We start from the raw sequence: 26,655 nt of genomic DNA on the forward strand, positions 1-26,655 counted from the left end.
AGGCCGAGGCGGGGGTTTAGCGCCGCGCTGCTTCCTCCGGGCGTGGTTTTCAACCTGGGGGAAGGGTCTGTGGAACGTGAGGGGAGGTGGAGGCGATGGCGGCGGCGACGCGGGACGATGGCGTCGGCAGCCAGGAGCGCGGGCCTCGGGGCTGCGAGCACTATGACAGAGGATGTCTCCTGAAGGTGACGACTGCCCTGGGCTCTGTCCCGCCCGCTCCCTGCCGGGCCCGGCGGCGGGAGGACCGGGCCAGGTGCTTAGGCGTGGGTTTAGCGAGGCCAAGCTGTTAGGGTCCCTTCCCCTTCTGGAACCGGGGTCCTCTGGCCCAGAGCCTTGGGGCCCCTCCCGCCTTTGCTAGCGAAGCCTTGTTGGGCCCGAGCTTGGGCACGCACCAAGTCACTTTTTATCGGTTCGTTGCCTGGTGCTACTGCAAGGGACTTGTGGTAGAGCCCGGCCTGCTCCAGGCCTTTCTGTAGGATTGCTTTCAGAGAGTTCTGATGAAGTAATGGAGACTAGGAAAACAATTTCAGCACCTGTAGTCAACAAGTCTTACAATCTCTGCCAGTTTTCAGTTGAATCAGTGCATATGTCCAGACCTGTCAAGGAGAAAACTGTGTGAGTGAAATGGAAGACCGTAATGTAATTGTCATTAAATTAGAAGAATGTCTGGTATATATGTGTTTGGTTGCTTCTTTTGACAGCATTTCCTAGTCAATCTAGGGTGCTAATGGGCCTTCATCCATTTAAAGTTTCCTGCTTTTTTTTTTTTTTTCCTTTCAAGAAGCAGTATAAAGATTTGCTCACAAAGCCTGAGATTTGGGTTGGGTTGTATTTCGTGAGTGTGCTAAAGATTTAGGATGTCCTGGCTTTATTTCCCAGCAGCCCATCATTCTCCCCCCAAAAGAAAACCAGCAAGCTTGGGTTTTGGAATCCTTAAGCCCTATCCTCAAATCTTAGACCTGCTCTTTGATAGTTATTTGATTTTTGAACAAGCGACTGTTTCAGCGCCCCATATGTAAAATTGGGACCCCTGAAATTCCTATTTCATAAAAATAGGATTGCACACGAAAATCTATTTGTACTGTTTAGCAGGTATCCATGAGTAGTAAATGTTAACTACAACCATCACCATCATCGTTATCCTGATTTTTTTTGTTGTTGTTATTGTCTCCCATTTACTAGTCACTGGTCTTTACTAATTAGAAGTGGTAATCTCAGGCCTGTAAGCACAGTCTAATTTTTTTTTTTTTCTGTAGGTCAGGGCTTGGTGAGCATTGATTGCTTCACTGCACTTGCATGAAGCTCTTTCGAAGTTGGTTATTCGCCAAATGTGTAAAGAATTAGGATTGAGCTGGGTGGCTCATGCCTGTAATCTTAGCTACTCAGGAGGCTGAGATCTGAGGCTCGCAGTTCAAAGCCAGCCTGCTCAGGAAAGTCTGTGAGACTCCACCAATTAACCACCAGAAAACTGGAAGTGGCGCTGTGGCTCAAGTGATAGAGTGCTAGCCTTGAGCTGAAGAGTGCAGGGACAGCGCCCAGGCCCAGAGTTCAAGCCCCACAACCACCCCCCCCCCAAAAAAAAAAGTATTGAATGCTATCCTTACACCCTTAAACTTGAGATCTGAAACTGAATTTAACATCTTGCTTTCCTTTTCCCCTCCAGAGAAGAAAAAAAAACATGCACACCAAACAAAACAAACCCCATTCAACTAAATCTGTTTCATAGCATGTTGACTCATGTCCCTGACTGTCACTTTTCTGATTTCTCTCCTGCCCCTTCTTCAGCCAAGTGAAAAATTTCAAGGAGGAAGTGATAAGTAGATCAAATGCAGCTGTGCAGCTGTTCATGAACTGAGAACTGACCATTGGATTTGGCAAGGAGAGTTACTAGTGATCTTGACAAGGGTCAGAGGAGAGATCAGCTAAAGCCTGATTGGAGTGAATTGTGGCTTAGCACTTACAAATTTTTGGAGTTTCAATGTAAAGGAAGAAAAAAAAATGACATCATTGCTGATGTAGAATGATGAGATTATCCCTCCTTTTCCTTAAGATAGGTGTTTCAGTGCGTTTCCGTATTCTTGGAAATGATCCGATAGAGTGAGAGCATGTTGTAATGCAGGAGGAACAGGGAAAACTAGGGGTAGGGTAACTGCCCTTGAATAGTCAAAGGGGTGAGGTCCAATGTCCAAGTGGAGGAATTGTCCTTAGATACAAGAATGGGTCAACTAGTTCTTTGTAAAAGAAGAGAATGTAGGGGATGAAGTATATTTGCAAGTAGATCGATATTTGTGGGAAGAATTTTTCTTTTGATTTTTCAGTTTTGATAGGCAAGCAAGATAGGTAAAAGTGTTAGGAAGAGATGTTAGAGTCTTAAAGAAGGAAGAAGTGAAGTGATCATCCAGATCTTACATCTTAGACTGTAGAAGAATGAGGGAGTTGACTAAGGAATTGTAATGAGTCTACCTTTTATGAGTGGTTATCACTTAATAGTAAGATCTGACAGTATGGTGGTCTCCCTGCCCCTCCAGTTGATAGGAAGAGAGTTGGTTCAACCAGGGATGGAATTTTGGTAGTGAGTATATGTAGAGGGAGAGAAGAGGAAGGACGGTATGTGAAAGGGAAGAATTAGTTTAACCAGGGATGGGATTTTGGTAAGTGAGTATATGCAGAGGGGGAGAGGAGGAAGTATGATATATGAAAGGGAAGACTTGAGCTGAGGGCTGATGGCTCAGCTGGTGGCTGTGATCTGAGTATTGCAGTTCAAAGCCAACCTAGGCAGGAGAGTTCATGAGACTCCTGTCTCCAATAAACTACTTCAGAAAAAGCCAGAAGTTACTCATGGCTCAAGTGCTAGAGTGCTAGCCTTGAATACAGTCTGTCTCAGGGACAGAGCCTGGCCCTGAGTTCAAGCCCCAGGATTGGCCCCCTCCCCAAAAAAAGGAAAGAAAGGGAAGGCTTGGAGTTAGTTGGAAAGAGGAAATTTAGTGATTAGAGAACTTTATGCTTGGAGTTGAGATATTATTAAAAAAAAAAAAAAAAGGTGCAGCCTGCTCTGGAGCGGCAGTTCACAAAGTGTCATGAGTGGACCCTAGAGTCATGACCTCTAGGAGTTTTTGTGTCTGTTAGGTCAAAACTACTTTCCAGAAATTGTGTTGACATTTGCACTGATTCTGGATAACACGATAAAAACTGGTAGTAGCTGTGCATGAATTGAGGCACCAGTTTTCTGCTAATTGAATTAAACTATCATTTTAAAGCCAGTTCAATTAAAAATGTCATCAGTGAAGCAATGAAATCATTGATTTTTGTCAAATCTTAACTCTTACACACATGCCTTAAAAAATATGGAATGCTTCATGAATTTGTGTGTCATCCTTGTGCAGGGGCCTTGCTAATCTTCTCTGTATTATTTGAATTTTAGTATATGTTCTGCTGAAGCGAGCACACATGCATGCCTTTTTAATATCTTTAATATTTTGTGCAAAAACTAAATTTTGGAAAACTTTTGTGAGCTCTAGAGCTTCCCAATACCTACTCTAACATGATTTTTTTTTGGTTGCATATCAAATGTGTGAGCATTTGAAAGATGTATATAATTAAGGGAACTGGGATTTTCCAAATAAATAATACGTGGATAATAGATGCATTCTAAGTGCGAGATAGATGAATGGACTTGAATGGAACAGTGGAAGAAAATTTCAGTGGAATGAATTCAGACTGTTGGGTTTACATTTTAGTGTATGACAGAAAATATCCATAATTCTCTGAAAAGCTACTAAAATACTCTTTTCTAAAAACATATCAATGATTTATAAAATGGTATATAGCAATATATATGTATATATATATTCTACATAAACAACAGGTCTTTGAAGTCCTTATTTAATTTTTTGTGCTGCTATTAGAGCTTGAACTCAGGTCCTAGATGTTATCTCTTAGTTTTGTTTTTTTTTTCCCTAAAGGCTAGTACTCTTACCACTTGAGCCTCTGGCTCAAAAGTCTCTGGCTTTTTCTTGGTGAATTGGAGATTAGAGTCTCATATTTGTATACTTGGGCTGATTACTGAGTATCTAAAATTATAGACATAAGCCCCTGTCCTGGCAAGGGATCCTTCATTTTTAAGAATAGAAAGGTCCAGAGACAATGTGAACCATTGTTCTGTGGTGTGATAATGAGAGTATGTGACTGAGGAAGGTTGGAGAATAATACCATTAAGACTGAAAAAGTCAAGAAATTGAGTTCAGGCTACTGAAAGGATTATTCTTGATATACAGATCTCAAAGGTTTAAGACAGTGATATTGTTGGAAAAAAGATAAGCTGGTATTTTGTTAAACTCTGTAAGTTATGAACTGTGGTATTAAATCATGGCTTAGGAACCCTTCAGAAATATGTGGATTTGCAGGATCATAATGTTTGACTAGGAAGTGTTGGGTTATCCCACTAGTCTGCAATTTCCTGATATTCTAGTTGGGGTAAGGTTTTAGTAATAAAGAGATTTACCAATAATGAGGTTTTATTTTATTTTTTGGCAGTTCTGGGACTTAAACTCAGGGCCTAGGTCCTGTCCCTGAGCTTCTTTTTGCTCAAGGCTAGCACTCTGCCACTATAGCCACAGCACCACTTCTGGCTTTTTCTGTTTATGTGGTTCTGAGGAATTGAATCCAGAGCTTCATGGATGCTAGGCAAGCACTCTACCACTAAGCCACATTCCCACTCCTAATGAGATTTTAAAAATAATGTATTTCAGCACTGTTCACCATAGCCAAGGTATGGAATCAGCCCAGATGCCCCTCAATGGATGAATGGATCAAGAAAATGTGGAATATATACACTGTGGAACTTTACTCATCCATTAGAAAGAATAATATTGTATCATTTATAAAGAAATGAAAAGACCTGTAAAAAATTATGTTAAGTGAAGTAATTTAGGTCCAGAAAGACAAAGGATGCATGTATGGAAGCTAGAATTAGCTTGTAAATGTATAAGTACATTGGGTGGTATGCAAGAATATATAGTGTTATATTAACTGAAATTTAAGTCTCAAATACTGTAATTCCTTAAAAAGGCAAAGTCAAAATTCAGCAAAGTAAATGTCAAGAAATGGGTATATGAAAGAGGTGGGGTGGGGTCAAGGAGAGGGGTGGACAAATGAAGTGGAGAAAGGAGGGAGAGATAGTCAAGAATTCAAGGTAAATCATACAAAAGTAAGAAAATTGAGGGAAGTAGTGAGTTTGGAGGAATGGTGAGAATGTTGCAAGTGGTGATACTGATCAAGATATATCCATAAACTGCTTGTTAAATAGAAACTCCTATCAGGGCCTGGTGCTGTTCTTGAGCTCTTTTGCTCAAGGATACCACTCTACCATTTTGAGCTACAGCACCACTTTTCTGGTGGTTAATTGGAGATATGAGTTCACTGGGATTTTTCAGCCCAGCTGACAATGGAAGTACAATCCTCAGCCTCTAGAGTAGCTATGATTAGAGGCGTGAGCCACTGGCGCCTGGCTTTTATACAACTTCTTAAAGATAGATAATAAAAAAATGTATGAAAAATAGCTTATGAAAAATAGCTTATTTCTACCTACTTAGTAATTCCAAAGTGATTGATCCAGGTTGATGTTGGGTCATCATTCTACATAGCCATTCTAAAGACCAGCTTTTTCCATTGTATTATTTTGCCATGTTGTTAGAGCAGCTGTAGTGTAGCTGGACAATCGTGGTACTGAGGAGAGAACAAATTTTGGTGGACAACTGGCATTTTTGTCATTCTCAAAAAATGCTGTCTCTTATTTAGTTGTTGATTAAGTACTACTGAAATGACTTATGTTAAGAGGTTAAGCTATGTAAATTTATTTAGAAATGTGTAAGAAGGGGTTGCTTACTATATAGTCTGAAAGTGAGATTAACTTATTGTGGGATTAGTTTTCAGTTGAGGAATTTCTAGCCGCCTTAATTCTCCTATTTTAAGATGGTGCTTTATGTCATCCAAACATATAGATGTTGAAGGGACTAGTAAACATCAAATACAACAACAAACAGTGACATATAGCAACTGATCCATTGATGGAAATCTGTGGCTATTCCAGAAAGAAGTTGTTTTCTTTTTGCACAGTTGACGTGCCTTCTCTTGCTTCTAATGTCTTTCTTCCTCCTTTGGTGTTATAGGCTCCTTGTTGTGACAAGCTTTATACTTGCCGGTTGTGTCATGATAACAATGAAGATCATCAGTTAGATCGTTTTAAAGTAAAGGAAGTGCAGTGTATCAACTGTGAAAAAATTCAACATGTAAGGTTTTATGACATATCCTTTCTTCTTTTTTTGTGTGTGTGCTCTTAGTCAGCTTGCTTGCTCTGATGGTGTTCTATCACTTGAGTCACATCTCCAGTTCTGTTTCTTCTTAAAACATTTTTATTAATATGGATTGAAAACAAATTATTAGAAGTTTCAACTGAGAACCTAACTTGTAAAGTAAGGAATAACTTTGTAAATGTTTAAAAACTTGTAAAAATAATGAAAGTTTACTTTAACATTAGTTCTGGATATTCAAATATTAAAAGTATTTTGGTAAAGTTATTCCAACTTTTAAAAACTGTGTCCTTTTTAGGCCCAACAGACTTGTGAAGAATGTAGCACATTATTTGGAGAATATTATTGCAGTATATGCCATCTGTTTGACAAAGATAAGAAGCAGTATCATTGTGAAAACTGTGGAATTTGTAGGTACTGTATATACAATGTTCTAATAACTTCTGATGTACCTGAGCAATAATATTAAAAAAAATCAACTTTATTAGAATAAGCTTTACATCTGATAAAATGCATTCATTTTAAATGTCTTATGCACTGTTTTAATATCTGTATCTCTATATATGTTACATTGTTCTTAAAAGATTTCTCATGCCTGCTTTTGTAGTAAATACAAAATGCACTTGGAATATAAAATATGCTTAACTTTGTGATATAAAATCTATTTATAGCCATATAAAATATGGATCTTTGTGCCACAATTGCAAAACATTTTATTTGAACTTTGTCATTTTTTCATTGTTTCCTTCTAAATGCTTTTATGTACATAGCTTTCTTTAATATTTGATCACTTGCGAGCTATATTAAGTAAATGTTGGTGGAAATATTTTCACACATTTAACAAAATGAGGTAGTCTAAGTTACTATAGTTAGAAACTATAACATGAAGTCATTTCTACTATGATTTGTAGCTTTCTTATTAAATGAGTAACTAGAAGAAGATACCATGGTTTCTTTTTGTTCCTAAGAGTATGGGCTGGGAATGTAGCTTAGTGGTAGAATGCTTGCCTAGCATGCACGAAGCTCTGTCTTCCACTCCCAAGTACCACATAAACAGAAAAAAAAAAAAAAGCCAGAAGTGGCGCTGTGGCTCAAGTGATAGAGTGCTAGCCTTGAGCAAGCTCAGGGACAGTGCCCAGGCCCTGAATTCAAGCCCTAGGACTGGGGGGGGGGGGGGGGGAAAGAGTATATTATTGTCCCTCTCCCTCACTTTCCTCTCTCTCTAATTATGGGATGTTAGACAAGCACTCTGCCACTGAAAAATATACTCTTTGCCCCATTTCCTGTCTTGAGTGAGACTATTCATCTAGTATATCTTCATATAAAAATTATAACCTGATCAGTTTCACCATGAGCATTAGCATCCAAAGAATAGTTGGCAATATCTGAACACTAGCATTTACTGGATAGAGGCTGAGGATCCTGTTAAAAGTCTTAAGAGCTGTTCAAAGTTTTAAGATTAGGTAGGTGCTGGTGGCTTATACCGATAATGCTATCTACTCTGAGGATTGTGGGGCAGGAAGGTCAATGAGACTCTTCTCTCCAGTTAACTACCAAAAAAGTTGGAAGTGGAGCTATGGCTCAGGTGTAGAGTGCTAGCAAAAAAGCTCAGGGATAGCACCTGGGCCCTGAGTTCAAGCCTTAAGATCAACACACATACAGCCCTAAGTTATGTAAGGATAGTTCCTTTCCATAAGAATGATCTGGTACAGAATGTCAATCGCAAGTAGGTAGATAAACTCCAGAGTGTCTCTCTGCTTCTTTACATTTACATCTTATTTTGTTAAAAATTTCCTGCTATTCTTATTTATTTACCATTAGAGTTAAACTATGTTCAAGGAAAACTAGAAATGGCTACAAAGAAGCAGTATGTGTGTGTAGGGCAGAGTTGCCAACAGGGACCAGCAGGAAAATGTCAGCATCAGAAGGCTGTGTGGCTAGCATAGAAGCCAGAGACTGGAGACGCGGAGAGGCAGTATGGGGACATGGAGGATTGGGATTTCTGCCCAACCCGATAGCAGATGGCCTGGGTAGTGGCTGTAGGTCCTACTTCAGAAAGAAATGTTTTGTCTCAGAAAGCCAGGGGCATTTGTGGGACTTGCCGCCAAGCTGTACCTGGGAGGGTGGCTGTAGTTTGCACAGCAGAGGAAAGTAAGGTGGCACCTCAAAAAGCCTGGCACAGTCTGCCATTTGAGGTAGCTACTCCAGATCCCTGCAGGAAACAGCCTTGGGACTCATCAGTTGTCAGTCTATAGAGAGAGACTTTAGCCTTTCTGGAGTCTACTACCATCAGCTATAGCTAGAACTTTTAGGGGCTTCCCCATGGCTCTATGTAAGCAAAGCCCTCACATCATTTAAAGCAGCCTTTTGCACACTGCAGAGAACTCGTTTACACATGAACACATAGAAGAAAAAATTTTAAAAATGCATATTTTAGTATTTTTGCTTGATTGGTTGTTTTCTTCATTAAATTATGGTTGTCTTTTTTGTAAACCGGTCAGCAACAGCCAGTTACTTTCCTAACTTCTACTTTCTAGCATAGACCTTCTCCCATTTCAATTTGTATTGATGTTTAATTTTTTTTTTTGTCGGTTGTGGGGCTTGAACTCTGGGCTTGGGCGCTGTCCCTGCACTCTTCAGCTCAAGGCGAGCGCTCTGCGCTCTACTGCGTGAGCTACGGTGCCACTTCTGCTTTTCTAGTGGTTTATTGGAGAAAAGAGTCTCACAGACTTTCCTGCCTGGGCTGGCTTTGAACTGTGATCCTCAAATCTCAACCTCCTGCGTAGCTAGGATTACAGGCATGAGCCACCGGCACCCTGCTTTGATGTTTAATTTTTAAATTTATTTATGTGTGTATATCTACTCAACACTCCTTACTTTATCTCCCTCTTCCCTACACACACCAGGACATTGACTAGATTTTTTTTTTTTTTCTGCTATTTCAGGCCATCTTCCTATTAACCTTTTCTATAAAGTTTAACTCTATATAACCACCTTAAACAGCCATAAGTCAATACCTAGTATTATTCCAATTGGTCTATCTTCTCTATCTCCTTTCTACAACCATCCTGGTTAATGATGGTCTTCTCAGAGCAAGAAGATATACTGTTGATCCTATGTTCATTCTTAAAGGTCAGAATGATTGTCATTAGAGATTGCCACAAACACTGGGCTGTGCTTTATCACCTTCAATAGCTTCTGAAACCAATCTTCCTTACTCTGAGTCAGAAGAGTTCCATGCACAGAGTCTTGAGCTAGAACACAGGAATTAAAAAATAGCATTATATAAGTAAAGAGAAATGACTAGCAAGAAGAGTAAGTGTAACATACAAATGAAAAATATTTAATATCCAGGCTATATAAAGATTTTCTTTACCTTGGAAAAAGATAAGTACCTCAGGAAAAAGTTGGGCAGAGCTTATCAACATAATCCACAGAATAAATCTTAAGTGATTTATAAGTATTTGAGAATATCCTTCTTAGAAGTTGGGAAATGTAAATTGAAGTAGCGTATTTCATCTGTCATATGTATAACTGGAGTTAACCAAATTATGGAGAAAAAGGATACTGTTGTGCACTATTAGTAGGAATGTAAATTGGTAGTCTTTTTGGACACTAGTTTGTCAGTGTCATAATCCAATATCTTCTGACTCATGTGTTTCACTTTTAGAAATCTTTTTTTTCCCCACCAGTCTTGGGGCTTGAATGCAGGGCCTAGGTTGCTGTCCCTGAGCCTATTTGTGCTCAAGGCTAGCACTCTACCACTTGAGCCATAAGACCACTTTCTGCTTTTTCTGAGTAGTTTATTGGAGATAAGAGTCTCATGGACTTTCTGACCCAGGCTGGTTTCAAAACATGATCCTCAGATCTCAGTCTCCTGATTAGCTAGCATTACAGGCATGAGACACAGGCACTGTTTAGGATTCTTATAAAAGTAATCAAAATGTGATTTATCAAGATTGTTGATCATATCAATAAAAGGATCTTTAAAATTATGATATATCCATATTACATTAATAATGTGGAGGTAGAAAGAAAATACAGTAGCTGGGCACTGGTAGTTCATGTCTGTAATTCTAGCCACTCTGGAGCCTGAGATCTGAGGATCAAAGTTTGAAGCTAGTCTGAACAGGCAAATCCAGACTTGTTTCCAATTAACTAGAAAGAAGGTGGAAGTGGAGGTGTGACTCAAATGATAGAGCCTCAGCATGAGTGAAAAAGTCAAGAGTGCAAGACCCTGAGTTCAAGCCACAGAACCAGAACAAAATAAAAGGATTGTTTTATATAGATAGATATAAAGTTATCCTTAATATGTACTATTAAGTAAAAAAGTTACATACAGTATACATGGAAAGGAATTACTCATGAAGGACTACAGCACTGCCCCCTTTTTTTTCCCTCTTCCTTTCTATATGCATTTTTATAGGGGAAAAACCTTCAGTAGAATAGATACCATTTTGTTTTCACTGCTTGCTTTAGAGGGACATTGAATAGGGTAGTTATTCATTGTGGTTTGAAATTTTTTTAATTAAGTTTTTTATTGTGAACATACTGTACACAGGGGTTACAGTTACATGAGCAATGATTTGAAATTTTTTTGTGCTTGAACTGAATTTAGATATTGTAAAATTAGCAAATATCACTGTAGTAAGAATTTAACCATCTGGCTTTCACATGTTTTATTAGGATTGGTCCGAAAGAAGATTTTTTCCACTGTTTGAAATGTAACTTATGCTTAGCTATGAATCTTCAAGGAAAACATAAGGTATATAATTCAGTTTGTGTAATTTTTAAGGAATTACAATGTTTCTGAGAGCCAGCTTAAATTGTAATATGTTTGAGAAATGTGCTTATTTTTACATATTACCTAGTACAACTATATTGAGTTTTTGAAAAAGCTGTATGAAGTAACTATTGTAAAGATTATGCCTCAAAACTTTGATTTATAGTTTCTGTAGTTTAAGAATGCTTATATTAGTTATTAGCATAATGTTGACAGATTACCAATTGATTTATAAATTCTTATCATTTGTAATGCTTCTAACATTAACTTTAAAAGAGAAGAAATACTGAGCAGTGCAAACTGTTTGCAGGACATTTATGAAGACATTTTTGTGGGGAAAAAAAGGCATTTTGTGTTTTTGCATTTCTGTTCCTAATTAAGAAAAGATATTTTTAAGGTGGATGTAGGGATTTTATCATCCCAGGCTCTCTTTCATTATTTAAAAACAATAAAAATGAAAATTGAAGGGGATTGTGTAGAGAGTTATAAATCATGTAAGTATAGAAAATTCCATTTAAGGGCAACAGTGAGTCTGAGTGGAGTGAGGGAAAAGAAGGAGGGAGGGAAGGGAGCAAAAGAAGAGAGGGAAGGAGGTACAGACAAGCAGAGGGAGGCAGACAGAGAGGTAATCAGAGAGACAGATACTGATTAGAAAAATAATATTTGAAATAATTTGTACTAGGTTTAATGGAAGATAAAGATAAAAGGTTCTTGCTTAAATACAGTATTAAATAGTACTTGGCCTAAATAGTAATGTGATGAGGAAAATTAAGATAAATATGTAACATAGAGGTTTTGATAATTAGGGGAAAAGAATGGGGCTCAAAAAGATTTTAGCCCTAGCTTAAGGTACTTGCCTAGCACATTGTGAATTTATTCGAGACTAAAGATTAAGTCTAGCTTTATAAACAGGTTTGGGGTTGATGGCAGGATAAACTTGATTGATATGATACTACATATCTGTACTCCCAGTATTAAGAAGGCTATTGCAGGAAGATTTTGAATTAAAGGTCAACTTGGGCTACCTAATGAGACTCTGTTTCAAAAGAAATAGATAAATAAAAAGTTGTTAAAGAGATACATGGTAGAATAAAAAAAAGAGATACATGGTAGAGATACGTGGCAAAGAGTAAAATAGCCTCTGTTTTTTTTTTTTTTTTGTCAGTTGTAGGGATTGAACTCTGGGCCTGGGTGCTGTCCTTGAGTTCTTCAGCTCAAGGCTAGTGCTCCACCTGTTTTATTTTTGGAAATAAGAGTTTCATGGACTTTTCCTGCCCAGGCTGGCTTTGAACTGGGATCCTCAGATCTCAGCCTCCTGAGTATGTAGGATTACAGCTGTGAGCCACTGGTGCCCAACGCCTCTTTGTTTATATAACAGTTTATTATAATTTTTTGAAAACAGTGCAGCAGGTTCACAGCCATGAGCAGATCTAGTGATATTTTAGGTAAAATTGGAAGTTGGGACTTTTAATGTAGATGTTAGTGTAGTGAACCCTAAAAGGGAAATGCACTTTTTGTGTGTGTGTGTGTTTGTGGGGTTTGAACTCAGGGCCTGGATGCTCTTCTTTAATATTTTTCCCCCTGAAGGCTAGCTCTCTATTTCTCTATTTCTTTTTTTCTTTGTTATCGGTCGTGGGGCTTGAACTCTGGGCTTGGGCGATATCCCTCAGCTCTTCAGCTCAAGGTGAGCGCTCTACCGCTTCAGCCACAGCACCACTGCCGGTTTTCTAGTGGTTTATTGGAGATAAGAGTCTCACGGAGTTTCCTGCCTGGGCTGGCTTTGAACCGTGATCCTCAGATCTCAGCCTCCTGAGTAGCTAGGATTACAGGCGTGAGCCACTGGCACCCAGCTTATTTCTCTATTTCTCTAGCTCTATTTCTTGCTTTTTGGTGGTTCACTGGAGATAAGAAGTTTCACAGACTTTACTGCCTGGGCTGGTTCCAAACCATAATCTTAACATCTCAGCCTCTTGAATAGCTAGGATTAGAGGTATTTGCCACTGGTGCCTGAACCTACTTTGTAAAAATGTGTGTGCTGGTACTGGGGCTTAAACTGAGGATCTTGTGCTCTTGATTGGCTTTTTTTGCTCAAGGGCAGGATTCTACCACTTGAGTCACACTGCTAATTCTGGCATTTTGTTAATTAACAGGAGATAAGAGTCTCATGAATTTCCATTGGGTTTGGTTTTGTCCAAACAACAGCTCTCAGATTTCAGTCTTCAGAGTAGCTAGGATTACAGATGTAACCTGTGCCTGGCAAATATGCATATTTTTTGTTTAGTTTTTAACTTTGACTTCATTCTCAGAGCCAACCTATATGAATTAACAAACCCCCACCCCTGCCCCTGCATTGCCAACTAATGTAGGAATCATATTCCTTCTTATGTGTTTCAAAATTTCATTCTCAACAATGAGCTCTGGGTTGCAAAAGAGGATTTGCTGTTTGCACCTATCAAAAAGGCTTTGAAACAAATTAAAGAAACAAGTGCTAGTTTAAATTTTTTTTTATTGTTACTACAAAGATGATGTACAGAGAGTTACAGTTACATAAGTCAGGTAAATAATACATTTCTTTTTGGACAATGTTACCCATTTCCTTGCTCTCTCCCAGTTTTTCCCTCCTGTGCCCACCCACAAGTTGTATAGTTCATTTTCAACATAGTGTACAGTGAGTACTGTTGCTGCATTTGTTCACACTGTGTCCCTCCATTTCTATACCTCCCCTTATACTCCAAAAGACATATAAACAAACAGAACAAAAGAAAAGAAAATAAGAGAAAAAAAATCTTGTTTTCATTTCCTAGAGTTCATTTTGATAAATATTATTTTGTATGATCAGAAGCATATAGGCATCGCACCTTTGTGTTCCTCTTTTGGTCTCACTGTGTGTAAATGCGAAAGTCATGTAGAATTGATTATGTCCCAGTGTATTTTAGATCTAGCTTCCACGTATGAGAGAAAATGTGTAATTTGTCTCTTTGAGCTTGGCTTACTTCACTTAACACAATTTGTTCTAGGTCTATCCATTTCCCTGCAAGTGACATAATAGTATTATTTCTACTGGCTGTATACAATTCCATTGTGTATAAATACTACATTTTTTTAGATCAACTCATTTATTGTAAGGTATAGGTTATTTCCAAACTTGGCTATTGTGAATAGTAGCAGTGAACATGGATTGCAAGTGTCCTTATGGGTATTCTGGCTTGTGATGTTCTAGGTAGATGCCCAGGAGTGGTATGGCTGGATTGTTGGGAAGAAGATCTATGTTTAGTTTTCTGAGGAATCTCTAGACTGCCGTGATTGTGCTAGTTTACATTCCTATCAGTAGTTCAATGGGGTTCCTTTTCCCCCATATCTCTGCCAGCACTCATTGTTGTTCAATGTTAGCCAATCTAACTGGAGTGTTGTTTTGATTTCCTTTATGACCAGGGATGATGAGCATTTCCTCATGTATTTCTTGCCATTCTTATTTTTTGTCAGTTGAAGTCAGAGCCTGGGTGCTGTCCTGAGCCTCTTTGTGCTCAAGGCTCGTGCTCTACCACTTGAGCCACAGTGTCACTTCAGGTTTTTGAGTGGTTAATTAGAGATAAGATCTCATGGGGACTTTTCTGCCTGGGATAGCTTCGAACCACAATCCTCAGGTCTCAGCCCCCTGAGAAGCTAGGAATACAGGCTTGAGCCTCCTGTGCCTGGTTTCTTTGCCAGTCTTACCTCTTCTTCAGAGAAGTCTCTCCTTAGCTCTTTATTCGTTTGTTAGCTTTAGGTGAGGTTAATTTCTTGGGCTTCTTGTATCTGGAGACAACAAAGGGTTGGATTTTGTTTTTGGATTCACTTGGCTGCTCTACATCTTTTCATTGGTGAGTTGAGCCCTTTGATGTTTAATATTATGATGGAAAATATGTTTCTTGCCATTTTGTTTCCCTATAGCATGCTTTTTTTTCCCTCTTGTGTTTACTAAACTAGTCTTCTGATACTTGTTCAATGTGATTCCTTGACTTTGATTCTTCAGATTGTATGCTTCCCTTTAGTATCTGTTGTAGTGCTTATTTAGTATTCATGAATTCCTTAATTTCGTTTTTCATGAAAGGTTTTAGTTGCCCTGTTAATTGTGAATATTAACTTAACTGGGTATACCAGTTTGGGTAGGCAATTGTATTGTTCAGAGCCTGAATAATACCATTCCAGGCTCTCCTTGCACTGAGAGTTGGTGTGGAGAGATCTGTAGTAATTCTAATTTTCTTTCCATTGTAATAAAGTTCTTTCTTTGATTTTGCTGCATTTAAAATTAATTTCTTGTCCAAGGTTTTCACTATAATGTGTCTGGCGTTATTTCTCCTCAGATCCTGTCTGCTAGGAGTTCTGTATGCTTCTGTTAGGTGGTTTAGATTCTTTCTCTTGAGATTGGGGAAGTTTTCTGTTATTACTTTGTTAAATAGGTTTTTAATGCCTTTAGTTTTGAATTCTTCAGCTATCCAGATTATGCATAAAGTTGATATTTTGGCTAAATCGGCAAATTCTTGAATGTCCCTTTGGTATATTCTGAGTTTTTTCCATGCTTTTTGACCTTTTGTTCTAATTCCTCTGCTTTATCCTCAACTCCAGATACCCTGTTTTCCACTTCACTTGTCCTATTGTCTATTTTTTCAACTGTGCTTTACAAAGGGGAGATGGAGCTTTTTATGTCTCCTAGCTTTTTCTTTTTTTTGGTCGGTTGTGGGGCTTGAACTTGGCCTGGGCGTTGTTCCTGGGCTCTTCAGCTCAAGGCTAGTGCTCTACCACTTGAGCCACAATACCACTTCCGGTTTTCTGGTAGTTAATTGGAAATAAAGTCTCATGGACTTTATTTGCCCAGGCTAATTTTGAACCTCGATCCTTAGATCTCAGCCTCCTGAATCACTAGGATTACAGTTGTGGGCCACCAGCGCCTGGCTTCTCCTAGCTCTTTATTGATGTCAATTCTCAGGTATTAATTTCATCCTTCATTTCCTTCATTGAGGTGTGTAATGTCTCTATCTTGTAATCCATGCCTTGCATTTTCTTGGTCATTTCCTCCTTGAATTCTTCTATTTGTTTTTTTTTTTTTTTTTTTTTTTTGTCAGTCATGGGGCTTGAACTCTGGGACTGGGTGTTGTCCCTCAGTTCTTCAGCCCAAGGCAAGCCCTCTACCGCTTGAGCCACAGTGCTACTTCTGGTTTTCTAGTGTTTTTTTTTTAACTGAAAATGCCGTACAGAGGGGTTACAATTACATGAGCAAGGTAATGAGTACATTTCTTATCAAGAAGGCTTGATAAGCCTTCTTCTTTGTTATAATGTGAGGGAGGGACATACAAAGCAGTAAAGAAATCGAAAATATGTTAGAAACAATAGTAAGAAAGAAAAACCATTTGAGTCCTTATCTTGGGATTAATTTCGCCTAACATCAACTTATCTGACCATTTCTGCTTGTCTCAGACATATACTAGTTATTGCAAATAAGGGAAACCATGGGACCTATGTTTCTTTGGGCCTGGATTACTTCACTTAATATAATTTTTTCCACCCCTTTCCATTTCCTAACAAATGAGACAATGTCCTTCTTTCTGATGGAGGCATAGAATTCCATTGTGTATATCTACCACATTTTCTTGATCCATTCATCTACTGAGGGGCATCTGGGTTGGTTCTATATCTTAGCTATGGTAAATAATGCTGCAATAAACATAGTTGTGCTGGTAGCTTTAGTATGGTCTTGTTTGTGATCATTTGGGTAAATGCCCAAAAGTGGGATTGCTGGGTCATAGGGGAGCTCTATTTGGAGTCTTTTGAGGAACCTCTATAGTACTTTCCAGAGTGGTTGAACAAGTTTACACTCCCACCAACAATGTAGTAGGGTTCCCTTCTGTCCACACCCCCTGCAGCATCTGTTGTTTAAATTAGAGTTCTTGATTTTAACTGGGGTGAGGTGCTATCTCAATGTTGTTTTGATTTGTATTTCTTTTATGACGAGAGAGGTTGAACATTTCTTCATGTGTCTAATAGGCATCCTTCTTTCCTCTTCAGAGAAGTTTCTCTGTAAGTCTTTAGCCCACTTATTTATTGGGCAGTTGTTTCTTTGAGGATTTATTGTTGGGGGAATTTAATTTTTTGAGTTCCAGGTATATTTTAGATATGAGACCTTGTCCGTTGTATGGCTAGTGAAGATCTTCTCCCAATCTGTGGGCTTTCTATTGATCTTGCTAGCTTTGTCCTTTGCCATGCAGAAACTCTGCAATTTCATGCAGTCCCATTTGTCCAACCTTTCCTTGAGTTGTTGTGTTTCTGGGTACTGGCACAAGAACAGACCTCAGGACCAATGCAATAGAATTGAAAACCCAGAAATGAACCCATAGACCTATAGCCACCTAATCTTCGATAAGGGAGCTAAAAAAAATAGAATGGAAGAAAGACAGCCTCTTCAGTAAATGGTGCTGGCAAAATTGGTTAATCACTTGTAGACAATTAAAGCTAGATCCTTATATATCACCCTGTACCAGAAGCAACTCCAAATGGATCAAAGACCTTGGAGTCAAAGCAGACACCCTGAAAACATTACAGGACGAAAATAGGAGAAACCCTAGGTCTCCTTGGCACAGGCCAAAATTTTCTAGTGGTTTATTGGACTTTCCTGCCTAAGCTGTCTTTTAACCGTGATCCTCATATCTTAGCCTCCTGAGTAGCTAGGATTACGACGGCAGGCTCCTGGCTATTTGTTTTTGATCTGCTCTTTTATTTCCTCTGCCAGTGCTCTCATCATTGCTTTAATCGTTCTTTTGTTCTCCATCTCTTCTACACTCTCACTGAAGTCCTTCCCTGAGTTGTTGTGTTTTGAGAGTGTAGTGTTGTCTTGATTGCTCATGAATTTTGTGATCTCTTAACGTTTCGCATTTGGGTTCAGGGTTTTTAGAGGATATTAAGATTAGGAATTAGGTTCAGTGGTAATGGGCTATAATTTTGTGTGGATGCTGTGCAATTGGTATCACCTTGGAAACACAGTGTGCAGGCTTTTGGGCCCAGCTGCGTGCTCTCTCTGGCCATGCCATGAGGATGTCGTATGTGGGGACACTAGCCGTAGGGCCATGGGCCATCATTGGTGTCCGTCCCACTCTAGGATGTCAAAGCAGGCTTCTGGTTAGCTAGCTGTGTGTTAAGGTGCCTGCAGAGACTGTTGCCAGATTAGGGCCCCACCTGGTACCAATACTGGGGCCAGAAGACCCTCCTTTCACTCAGCATTGATGGCTGAGTTTGGGGACAGAACTCTGATATTGGAGCCTTGGCCCAGTATCAGGTTCTTAAATAGTACTGGCTTGAGCATGTCTTTCACTTAAAATGTGCACCGCCCCTCCCCAGTTGGTTATGGGGCTTGAACTCAGGGCCTGGGCACTGTCCCTGAGCTCTATTGCCCAAGGCTAGTGCTCTACCACTTGAGCCACAGCTCCACTTAATTGAAGATAAGAGTCTCTGGGACCTTCCTGACTTGGCTGGTTTTAAACCATGATGATCATCAGATTTCAGACTCCTGAGTGGCTAGGATTAAAGGCTTGAGTCACTGGTGCCTGGCTAAAATAAGTACTTTTGATAACACATATGAAGAGATCTCTCTAAAATTGACCTCACTGAATTAATTCACAGGAAATTGACCTGGTTTCTTAACATGGCTTTTATTCCTGACATTAGTGCATGCTATCTTTTTTTTTTTTTTTTTTGGTCAGTTATGGGACTTGAACTCAGGGACTAGGTGCTGTCCCTGAGCTCTTTTGCTCATGGCTAGTGCTCTACCACTTTGAGCTACAGCTTCACTTCCAGTTTTCTGGTGGTTAATTGGTAATAAGATCCTGATGGACTTTCATGCTTGGGTTGGCTCTGAGACATGGTTCTCAGATTTCAGTCTTTCCTGAGTAGTTAGAATTACAGGCCTGAGCCACCAGCTCCCAGAGCATGTTATTTTTTTTACCAGTAAATTTATCACCATCAGAAGTTAGCAATTTGAAGCACATGGCATTAGGTCCTTCCCAGCCACTATAGGTTTTTTCTCTTCACAGAGGAAAATAAGTAGTTTCCTGGTGAGAGAATTTTTCTACTTTATCTGGAGGAAGTATATAGTACTCCCTTCCTCCTTAGTAACAGTGGCTTCATTTCTGTACTTGATAATAAGTTGTTCTGGTTTCTAAAATACAGGTTGTGTGTGTGTGTGTGTGTGTGTGTGTGTGTGTGTGTGTACATACATCCCAAAACCCAACTCATTGCATCTTCACATCATTATTTGCATTTAGTCAACTCAATCATGCCATCCATTTTTAGATATATCTTAATTACAGAGATGTGTTTGTGTGTGTGAAATATAGTCAAATAAAATAAGTTTTGTTTCATTTTATAAATAAGGAAACTAATACTAGAGAAGTAATGGTTTGTCGTAAATCTAAGGGATTTTCATGTAGTAGAGAAGGGATTACAATTCAGACTTCACATTTAATATTGAGGGTTTTTTTTTTTGTTTGTTTGTTTTGCCAGTGCTGGGGCTTGAACTCTGGAGGTGTTGTTCTTGAGTTCCTGTTTGCTAGCACTCTACCACTTGAGCCACAGCACTGCTTCTGGCTTTTTCTGTGATTAATTGGAAATGAATTTCATGGAGTTTTCTTCCTGGGTTGGCTTCAACTGGTGATCCTCAGATCTCAGCCTCCTGAATAGCTAGGATTACAGGTGTGAGCCACCAGTGCCCAACTTATTTGAGGTTTTCTTGTCTTTACTAAACTCTATTTTTATAGAGCTATACATATTTTATTTGTATTTTGTTGTTTCTTTATTATTTTTGTTCTTTATTTGTAAGTGGTTATGACTTCTCAACTGCTTTCATTAAAAACTGGTTTTAGCTGGGCACAGGTGCTTACTCCTATAATTCTAGCTACTTGGATATACTTGCTAGTGTGTGCCTTTCTAAGTTACTCACTTTCACGAGGCCTTTTGTCATCTGAAATGAAGTAATCATACAATTTCACATAGGATTATCAGAATTGAGCTTTAAATAGGTACCAAATGGCATGTAGTAAATACCAAGTGTTGTTATTGTTACCATTATTAATTAGTTTGTACTACAATTTAGGGCCTTTATAGTAAAACACAAATAAGAAAAATCCTAACCTTGTTATCTCAGGATCTTGGGTATTGTAATTCTCTGATAAGATAATCTAAAAAGATTTATTGAGGTTAAATAAGGTAATTTGTCAAGCCTAATATGGTGTGAACATTAAAGACATGTAATAAGTAGTTTTTTTCTGACATATAATAAGTACATATCAGTTCAGTTATTACTTTTAGTGAGTTGGTTTTATTGTTTTTCTTAATACTGTTGTTATATCTGATGTTTTCATCTGTTGATGCTTTTGTTAATTTGAAATTGTCTTTTAAATAGTGTATTGAAAATGTTTCCCGGCAGAATTGTCCAATATGTTTGGAGGTCAGTTTTAAATATTTTTCTCTAGAACTTTTCCTTCTTGAATTGAAAGCATTTGGATACTTATATAATGTTCATACCAATACTGCCACTTTTTCTTCTGTTTAGGACATTCACACATCCCGTGTTGTTGCTCATGTCTTACCATGTGGACATCTTTTACATAGGTAAAATAACTTTTTGTTTCATAAAATGTTTGCAGATAGTGGAGATGGTTCTTGTTTTACTGAAATAATGTTATTCTTTTTCAGAACATGTTATGAAGAAATGTTGAAAGAGTGAGTGTTTGATGGGATTAAAAAATGCTCATTGTAAGAGATGTGGCTGGGGTGGGAGGGAGTGGGGAGGCCTGACTACCGTTTGCACTATATTGGGCATGGCAGAGATTTATAAGGAGCAGGGGAAGGCAGTGAATAGTAAACTGGCTGAGGCGTTTTAGAGGATGTCTCTCTTGTTATGCCTTATGTACTTTCATAGCTTGAGGTAGACTTCCCTTGTTTTAGCTATACTGGGGTGTACAATCACCTCCAGAGACAGTCATGATGATGTGAAAAATACACAGGAATGTTGCCCAGAATTTTGTTAAATGAGTGATATTGGATTTAAAACTGGAACTAAGGGCTGGGTTGTAGCTCAGTGGCAAAGCGCTTGCCTAGCAAGTGCAACGTCCTGGGTTCGATCCCCAGTACCAAAAAAGAAAAGACAAAAAAATACAGTTAAAAAAAAACCCAAACAAAACTGGAACTAAAATGCAATGAGAAGTAGTTAGGAAAGAGGAGACATGTGTTTTTGCTTTGTAAGTTGATGAGGAAGATTTTTTTTTTTTTTTGCTGGTCTTGGAGCTTGAACTCTGGGCATAGAAGCTGCCTCTGAGCCCATTTTGCTCAAGGCTAGCACTCTACAACTTGAGCCACAGCCCTATTTCCTGCTTTCTCTGTGATTAATTGGGGATAAGAGATTGACAGGCTTTCCTGTCTGAGCTGGCTTCGAACCCTCGATCCTCAGGTCTCAGCCTCCTGAGTAGCCAGGATCATAGGCATGAGCTACCTGTGCTCTGCAAGGAAGAATCTTAACAGGAACTTCTGCAGATTTTTAGAAAGGAAATAATATGATTTGAATAATTTTTAGGATTACTATCTTTTCATAAATATATTAAGAATTTGAGGTTGTATAGCCAAAGAATAGCTTAATTGGCAGTTTTAAGTATATGAAGTATGTTCCACAAAGAATATGGACTGATTCCTCTGTTTTATAGAACTGAGGACAGAGACTTAGTGTTTAAAAAAATACCATAGGATACAAGACTTAATGTAAACCTTCTGTGGTTAGAAGAATCCTTGGTTCCTAATAGAATATCTTGAGATGTAGAGTAATAATGTACATTGTGTCTTGGATGTTATGTGTCAGAGAGCTTTCATCTTCTTGTATACATGGGTTAATGTGTGGAAAATGTCTCTTCCAGAGGCTACAGATGTCCATTGTGTATGCACTCTGCTTTAGATATGACAAGATACTGGAGACAGCTGGATGATGAGGTAGCACAGACTCCCATGCCTTCAGAGTATCAGAATATGACTGTGGATGTGAGTAGAAGTAGTACCTGAACTTTTTTTTTTTCCATAATTTTTTGTCAATAACTTTCTTTTCCATTCTGCTTAAATTTGTCTAGAAAATACTGCTTCCATGTAAAGGCCATGATGATTGATGAATGGGAAGGACAAAATTATCTTTAAATTGTTATGTTGAGCTCAGATAAAGGAAAAAATTCCCAGGAATACCTTTGTGCAGTTTTTCTCAACACTAGATGGCAGGCAAAAACTGTAATCTGGCTTTTTACATTACTAGAGTAATGCAGTGGATCACTGATGAATTATTTTAATTGTGTTTTGTTTTAAATTATTCCATATTGCATTTCAGGAGAACATGTTTGCCCTATTTTTGAAATTTACCTTTTGGTTTTTATTGTTTAGTACACTTATTATTCTTCGACTGGTCTTAACTAGCAGAGCGAGCATGAAAAATGTTTCTGTGCCTTTTGACTTGTGAAGGATTTTCCCTTCCACTAACTGATGTACTACTGTATTTACTTATTAGCATAGTATTGAATTGAGGATGGGAAGGTTGCATAGTTTTCTGATGCTTTAAAATTTTTTGGCATATATATTTTTATCTCAGTACTTGTATGCACAAGGATGCAAACTGCATAACGAAGTCAAAGGAGTTATTTTGGGAGCTGAGGATGTAGCTCAACACCACAAAACTCTTTTTCTTTATTCACACCAGAAAGTTTCACAGTTCATGTGAGTAATTGAAGTAGTACGAAGTAAAAAATAAAAGATCACCTTTAGGATACTGACAGTCTTATGATGTTTTAGTAGAGAGTGAAGTGTGATATGTTTATGTAGATGATTTGGCTTTGAAATAATAGCTTTGCTAAGATACAGTTCACATGCCGTGGAATTCATTTCTTTAAAAGTATAATTGGGTGCCATTTAGTATGTTCATGGATTTGTATAATCACCATACCTTTAGAACATTTTCATTACAAAAAGGAATTGGTATCCATTAGTGGCTATTACTCAGGGCCCCCAGGCATAGGCAACCACTAGTTTCTTTGCATTTAAATAGTACTTTTTTTTTTTTCTTTTTGGTTGGTCACGGGCTTGAACTCTGGGCCTGGGCGCTGTCCCTCAGCTCTTCAGCTCAAGGCTAGTGCTCTACCACTTGAGCCACAGCAGTCGTGGGGCCTGAACTCTGGGCTCTACCACTTGAGCCACAGTGGTCGTGGGGCCTGAACTCTGGGCTCTACCACTTGAGCCGCAGCAGTCGTGGGGCCTGAACTCTGGGCCTGGGTGCTGTCCCTCAGCTCTTCAGCTCAAGGCTAGTGCTCTACTACTTGAGCCACAGTGCCACTTCTGGCGTTTTTCTTTTTTGCTTATGTGGTGCTGAGGAATTGAACCCAGGGTCATTCATGCAGGGCAAGCATTCTACCACTGAGCCACCTTCCCAGCCCCTTAAATAATATTTTTTAAAGAATAGTTTTCCAGGGGCTGGGAAGGTGGCTCAGTGGTAGAGCACTTGCCTTGCATGCTCAAGGCCCTGGGTTCGATTCCTCAGCACCACATAAGCAAAAAGCCGGAAGTGGCGCTGTGGCTCAAGTGGTAGAGCGCTAGCCTTGAGCTGAAGAGCTGAGGGACAGTGCCCAGGCCCAGAGTTCAGGCCTCACGACCGGACCCCCCCCAAAAAAAAAAGAATAGTTTTCCAAATTATAATTTAGAGAAAATTTGGAAGTTTTCTTATAACGGTATGACTTTTAAAGCTAATGATTCTGTGTGTGTGCATGCATGTGTGTACATGCATACATGTGTATGCCTGAATGCCTATACCAGGGCTTAAACAGAACTTTGTTTTCTTCCTTGGCCTTTTCTGCTTGAAGATGTGCTCTATTCCTGAGCCATGCTTTCAATCTGGCTTTTGCTGCTTAACTGGAGATGGTATCTCAGAACTTTCTGTTCCAACTGGATGTAAACTGCAGCCCTCATATCTCAGACAACTGAGTAGCTAGGATTTTAAGTGTGAGCCACTAGTGCCCAATGAAAACTAATGATTTTACCATATCACATTATAGTCATCTATTTTCAAGTGAATATTTTTTCCTTTTCCAATATCGCACTTAGCACAGGAAAAGATTAATTCTTCAATGGCATTTTACTGTCATTTTAGGGATGGGCAAGAGCCTTTCTCTTTTTTTTTTTTTTTTGGTCGGTCGTGGGGCTTGAACTCTGGACCTGGGCGCTGTCCCTCAGCTCTTCAGCTCAAGGCGAGCACTCTACCACTTGAGCTACGGCGCCACTTCTGGTTTTCTGGTGGTTTATTGGAGATAGGAGTCTCACAGTCTCTCCTGCCCGGGCTGGCTTTGAACCTCGATCCTCAGAGTAGCTAGGATTACAGGCGTGAGCCACCGACGCCTGGCTAAAAGGGAATGTTTTTTAAGGGACATTTCTTAAGGGACTGTTTAGACGTATCTATGTATGTTTGCATATGTTAAGACAGTGTCTTAACTTACTTAATCATGAGTTTATCTCTTCATTTTTTAGATTCTCTGCAATGACTGTAATGGACGATCGACAGTCCAGTTCCATATTTTAGGCATGAAGTGTAAAATCTGTGAATCCTACAATACTGCTCAAGCTGGAGGACGTAGAATTTCACGAGATCAGCAATGAGCAGCATATACTAACTGGAAATGTCAACGTTTTGTGATATAGAAAAAGCTCTGTGGAAAAGTATTCTGTTGTCATAATGTGTCATAATCTATGCATTAGAGTTGATGTATTTTACACTAGTGTTAAGGCATAAAATCATACTACAAGTACTTAAGGATTCAGGGTCTCCTTATAAACTTACCATAACTCTGTATTGAATGAAAGCCCCTGATTGTGTCTTGGTTCAAAATTCCTTTAATTTGGAAGCCAGTGGTATTTGCCACTGATACATTCATTGATAATGTTATATTTTCATGGAACCTTAACTGATGCTATGCACACAGAGTTCATTTCTAGTTCTTGATAGAACTACACTTAATTCGAAGTAGTATTCTTGACTTTGAGGGCTGAGAATTAGTTCTACCATATTGTTAAAAGCTAATTACATATGCTTTTGAATTTTCTAAATCATTCATTTGGATCAGTATAACCGAGTTTTGATGTAATAAGTGCTAATAAAATTATATTGAAACATTGTTTTATAGAAAGTTTCTTTCCAAAGGTTGTGTGTTTTTTGGTCGAAAGCAAATAGTCAATTTTATATGTAAAAGAAATCTTTCCTTCCTTTTGAAATATTTTCCCCTAAGAACAATTGAGATCTTATGTAAAGTGATATTATTCTTCCAAAGCCTGAAGACAAACATTAGCATTGAAAATAATTTAAGTGGCCCCAAATTAGTTCTTCAAACAATAGTTCATTAATTGATTCAGCAGATATTGATTAAGTAGATACTGTGGATCAAATAGTTCTAGAAGCCACAGAGATTACAATGAATGTTGATACAAACCTCCTACCCTCATGGTAATGTGTTCTATTGTTCCTCATGTTTGATCAACACATTCCATGTTTGATCAGCATGTTCCTTTTGTAAATGAATGGATTATTTCTTCCTGAAATGCTCAAAAATAGGAGGTAGCTTGGAATTAAGAGCAAATTGAACTTGAACTTCCTTGTTTTAAATTGAATTTACCTGTGTAGTCATGACCACAGGAAATGAAGCAATGAGTCCCTAGCACTGAAACTGCCTGGGGAAATATGAGTGACTGACATTATAGTCTGTGTACAGTGACTTTTCCCTAAATCACCCCAGTTAACTGACTTTTCTCTTTGATGTGGTGGGATGTAATAGTCATGGAAGATGAAGTCTTCCTTATACAGGAGAGGCAGAATTTTCTGCTTGATGACCTGAAGCAAGAAAATGGAGAAATCCCTCATTTCAAAGACCCTGCGTGGCCCTAGGATTGCCCTGGCATCTATGCGTGGAAGTTGCTCAGATGTGCTGGGCTGAGGGTAACTTGTAGAGGATGCTATAGCAGACTAAAACTGACATGACTATCCCTCCAGGGATAGTTGGCCATGGTACTAGGCAAGGCCCCCTTGCCTCTCCTCTCAAGAATGAAATAGTGCTGTCATCCTATGTCTGGATACTTGCCACTTTTTAAATTAAATCATTGATAGCCACAGAGCATTATTTTTCAGAATTCATCTGCTTCTTTATGAGCTGATGTATACTTCTCTGGTAGCTATTTTACTGTGAAGATAAATGAATTTAGTTTAAGCTAATGGAATCATACACTTTGGAGCTTGGAAGGAATTATGGACCATGTAGTTATTAGCCCACTGTAATTTTGCTTAAGCACATTAAAAAATTAAAATCCAGCAACATCAGTTTACTCACTTAAGGTTTCTTGAAAGGCCTGCAAAGATTTTCTCTTTATTTTCAGCACCATTATTTCCTTTTATTGGAGGCTGAAATGAGTAGGTTTATGCCATTTGAGACATACATTCTCAGGAGTTTTACAGGTCTCTCTCACTACCATTCAACTCCA

At 38.7% G+C, this 26,655-nt stretch overlaps 1 protein-coding gene, 1 non-coding gene and 1 pseudogene across 3 annotated transcripts; 1 reads left to right on the forward strand and 2 right to left on the reverse strand.

The window, feature by feature from the left end:
- The first annotated feature begins 12 nt into the window (after nucleotides 1-12).
- Rchy1 (ring finger and CHY zinc finger domain containing 1) lies at nucleotides 13-25,302 on the forward strand. Of its 2 annotated transcripts, none has more exons than XM_070012798.1 (9): nucleotides 13-185; nucleotides 6,168-6,287; nucleotides 6,607-6,722; nucleotides 10,995-11,073; nucleotides 20,519-20,563; nucleotides 20,669-20,727; nucleotides 20,812-20,838; nucleotides 22,023-22,143; nucleotides 24,658-25,302. In XM_070012798.1, the coding sequence occupies exons 1-9, from the start codon at nucleotides 96-98 to the stop codon at nucleotides 24,784-24,786; spliced, it is 786 nt and encodes a 261-aa protein (XP_069868899.1). In that variant the 5' UTR covers nucleotides 13-95; the 3' UTR covers nucleotides 24,787-25,302. The 2 variants fall into 2 exon arrangements, with proteins under 2 accessions (XP_069868899.1, XP_069868898.1); XM_070012797.1 differs by lacking the exon at nucleotides 13-185 and adding an exon at nucleotides 285-613.
- LOC138821119 (U6 spliceosomal RNA) lies at nucleotides 3,339-3,445 on the reverse strand. The gene has a single exon (XR_011370059.1). It is a non-coding gene; the product is annotated as a U6 spliceosomal RNA (small nuclear RNA).
- LOC138821144 (small nucleolar RNA SNORA40) lies at nucleotides 13,462-13,581 on the reverse strand (annotated as a pseudogene).
- Nucleotides 25,303-26,655: the final 1,353 nt, after the last annotated feature.

This window comes from Dipodomys merriami, unplaced genomic scaffold, assembly GCF_024711535.1.
Source record: "Dipodomys merriami isolate MVZ:Mamm:240054 unplaced genomic scaffold, mDipMer1.0.p SCAF_9, whole genome shotgun sequence".
Lineage (NCBI taxonomy): Eukaryota > Metazoa > Chordata > Mammalia > Rodentia > Heteromyidae > Dipodomys > Dipodomys merriami.

Bases quoted from the DNA above. Each gene is read 5' to 3' on its own strand.
- Rchy1 (XM_070012797.1), top strand. From the start codon at position 506: ATGGAGACTAGGAAAACAATTTCAGCACCTGTAGTCAACAAGTCTTAC. The intron at 6,723-10,994 runs GTACTGTATATA...ATGTTTTATTAG, and splicing joins GAAAACTGTGGAATTTGTAG to GATTGGTCCGAAAGAAGATT. The intron at 11,074-20,518 runs GTATATAATTCA...TCTTTTAAATAG, and splicing joins ATCTTCAAGGAAAACATAAG to TGTATTGAAAATGTTTCCCG.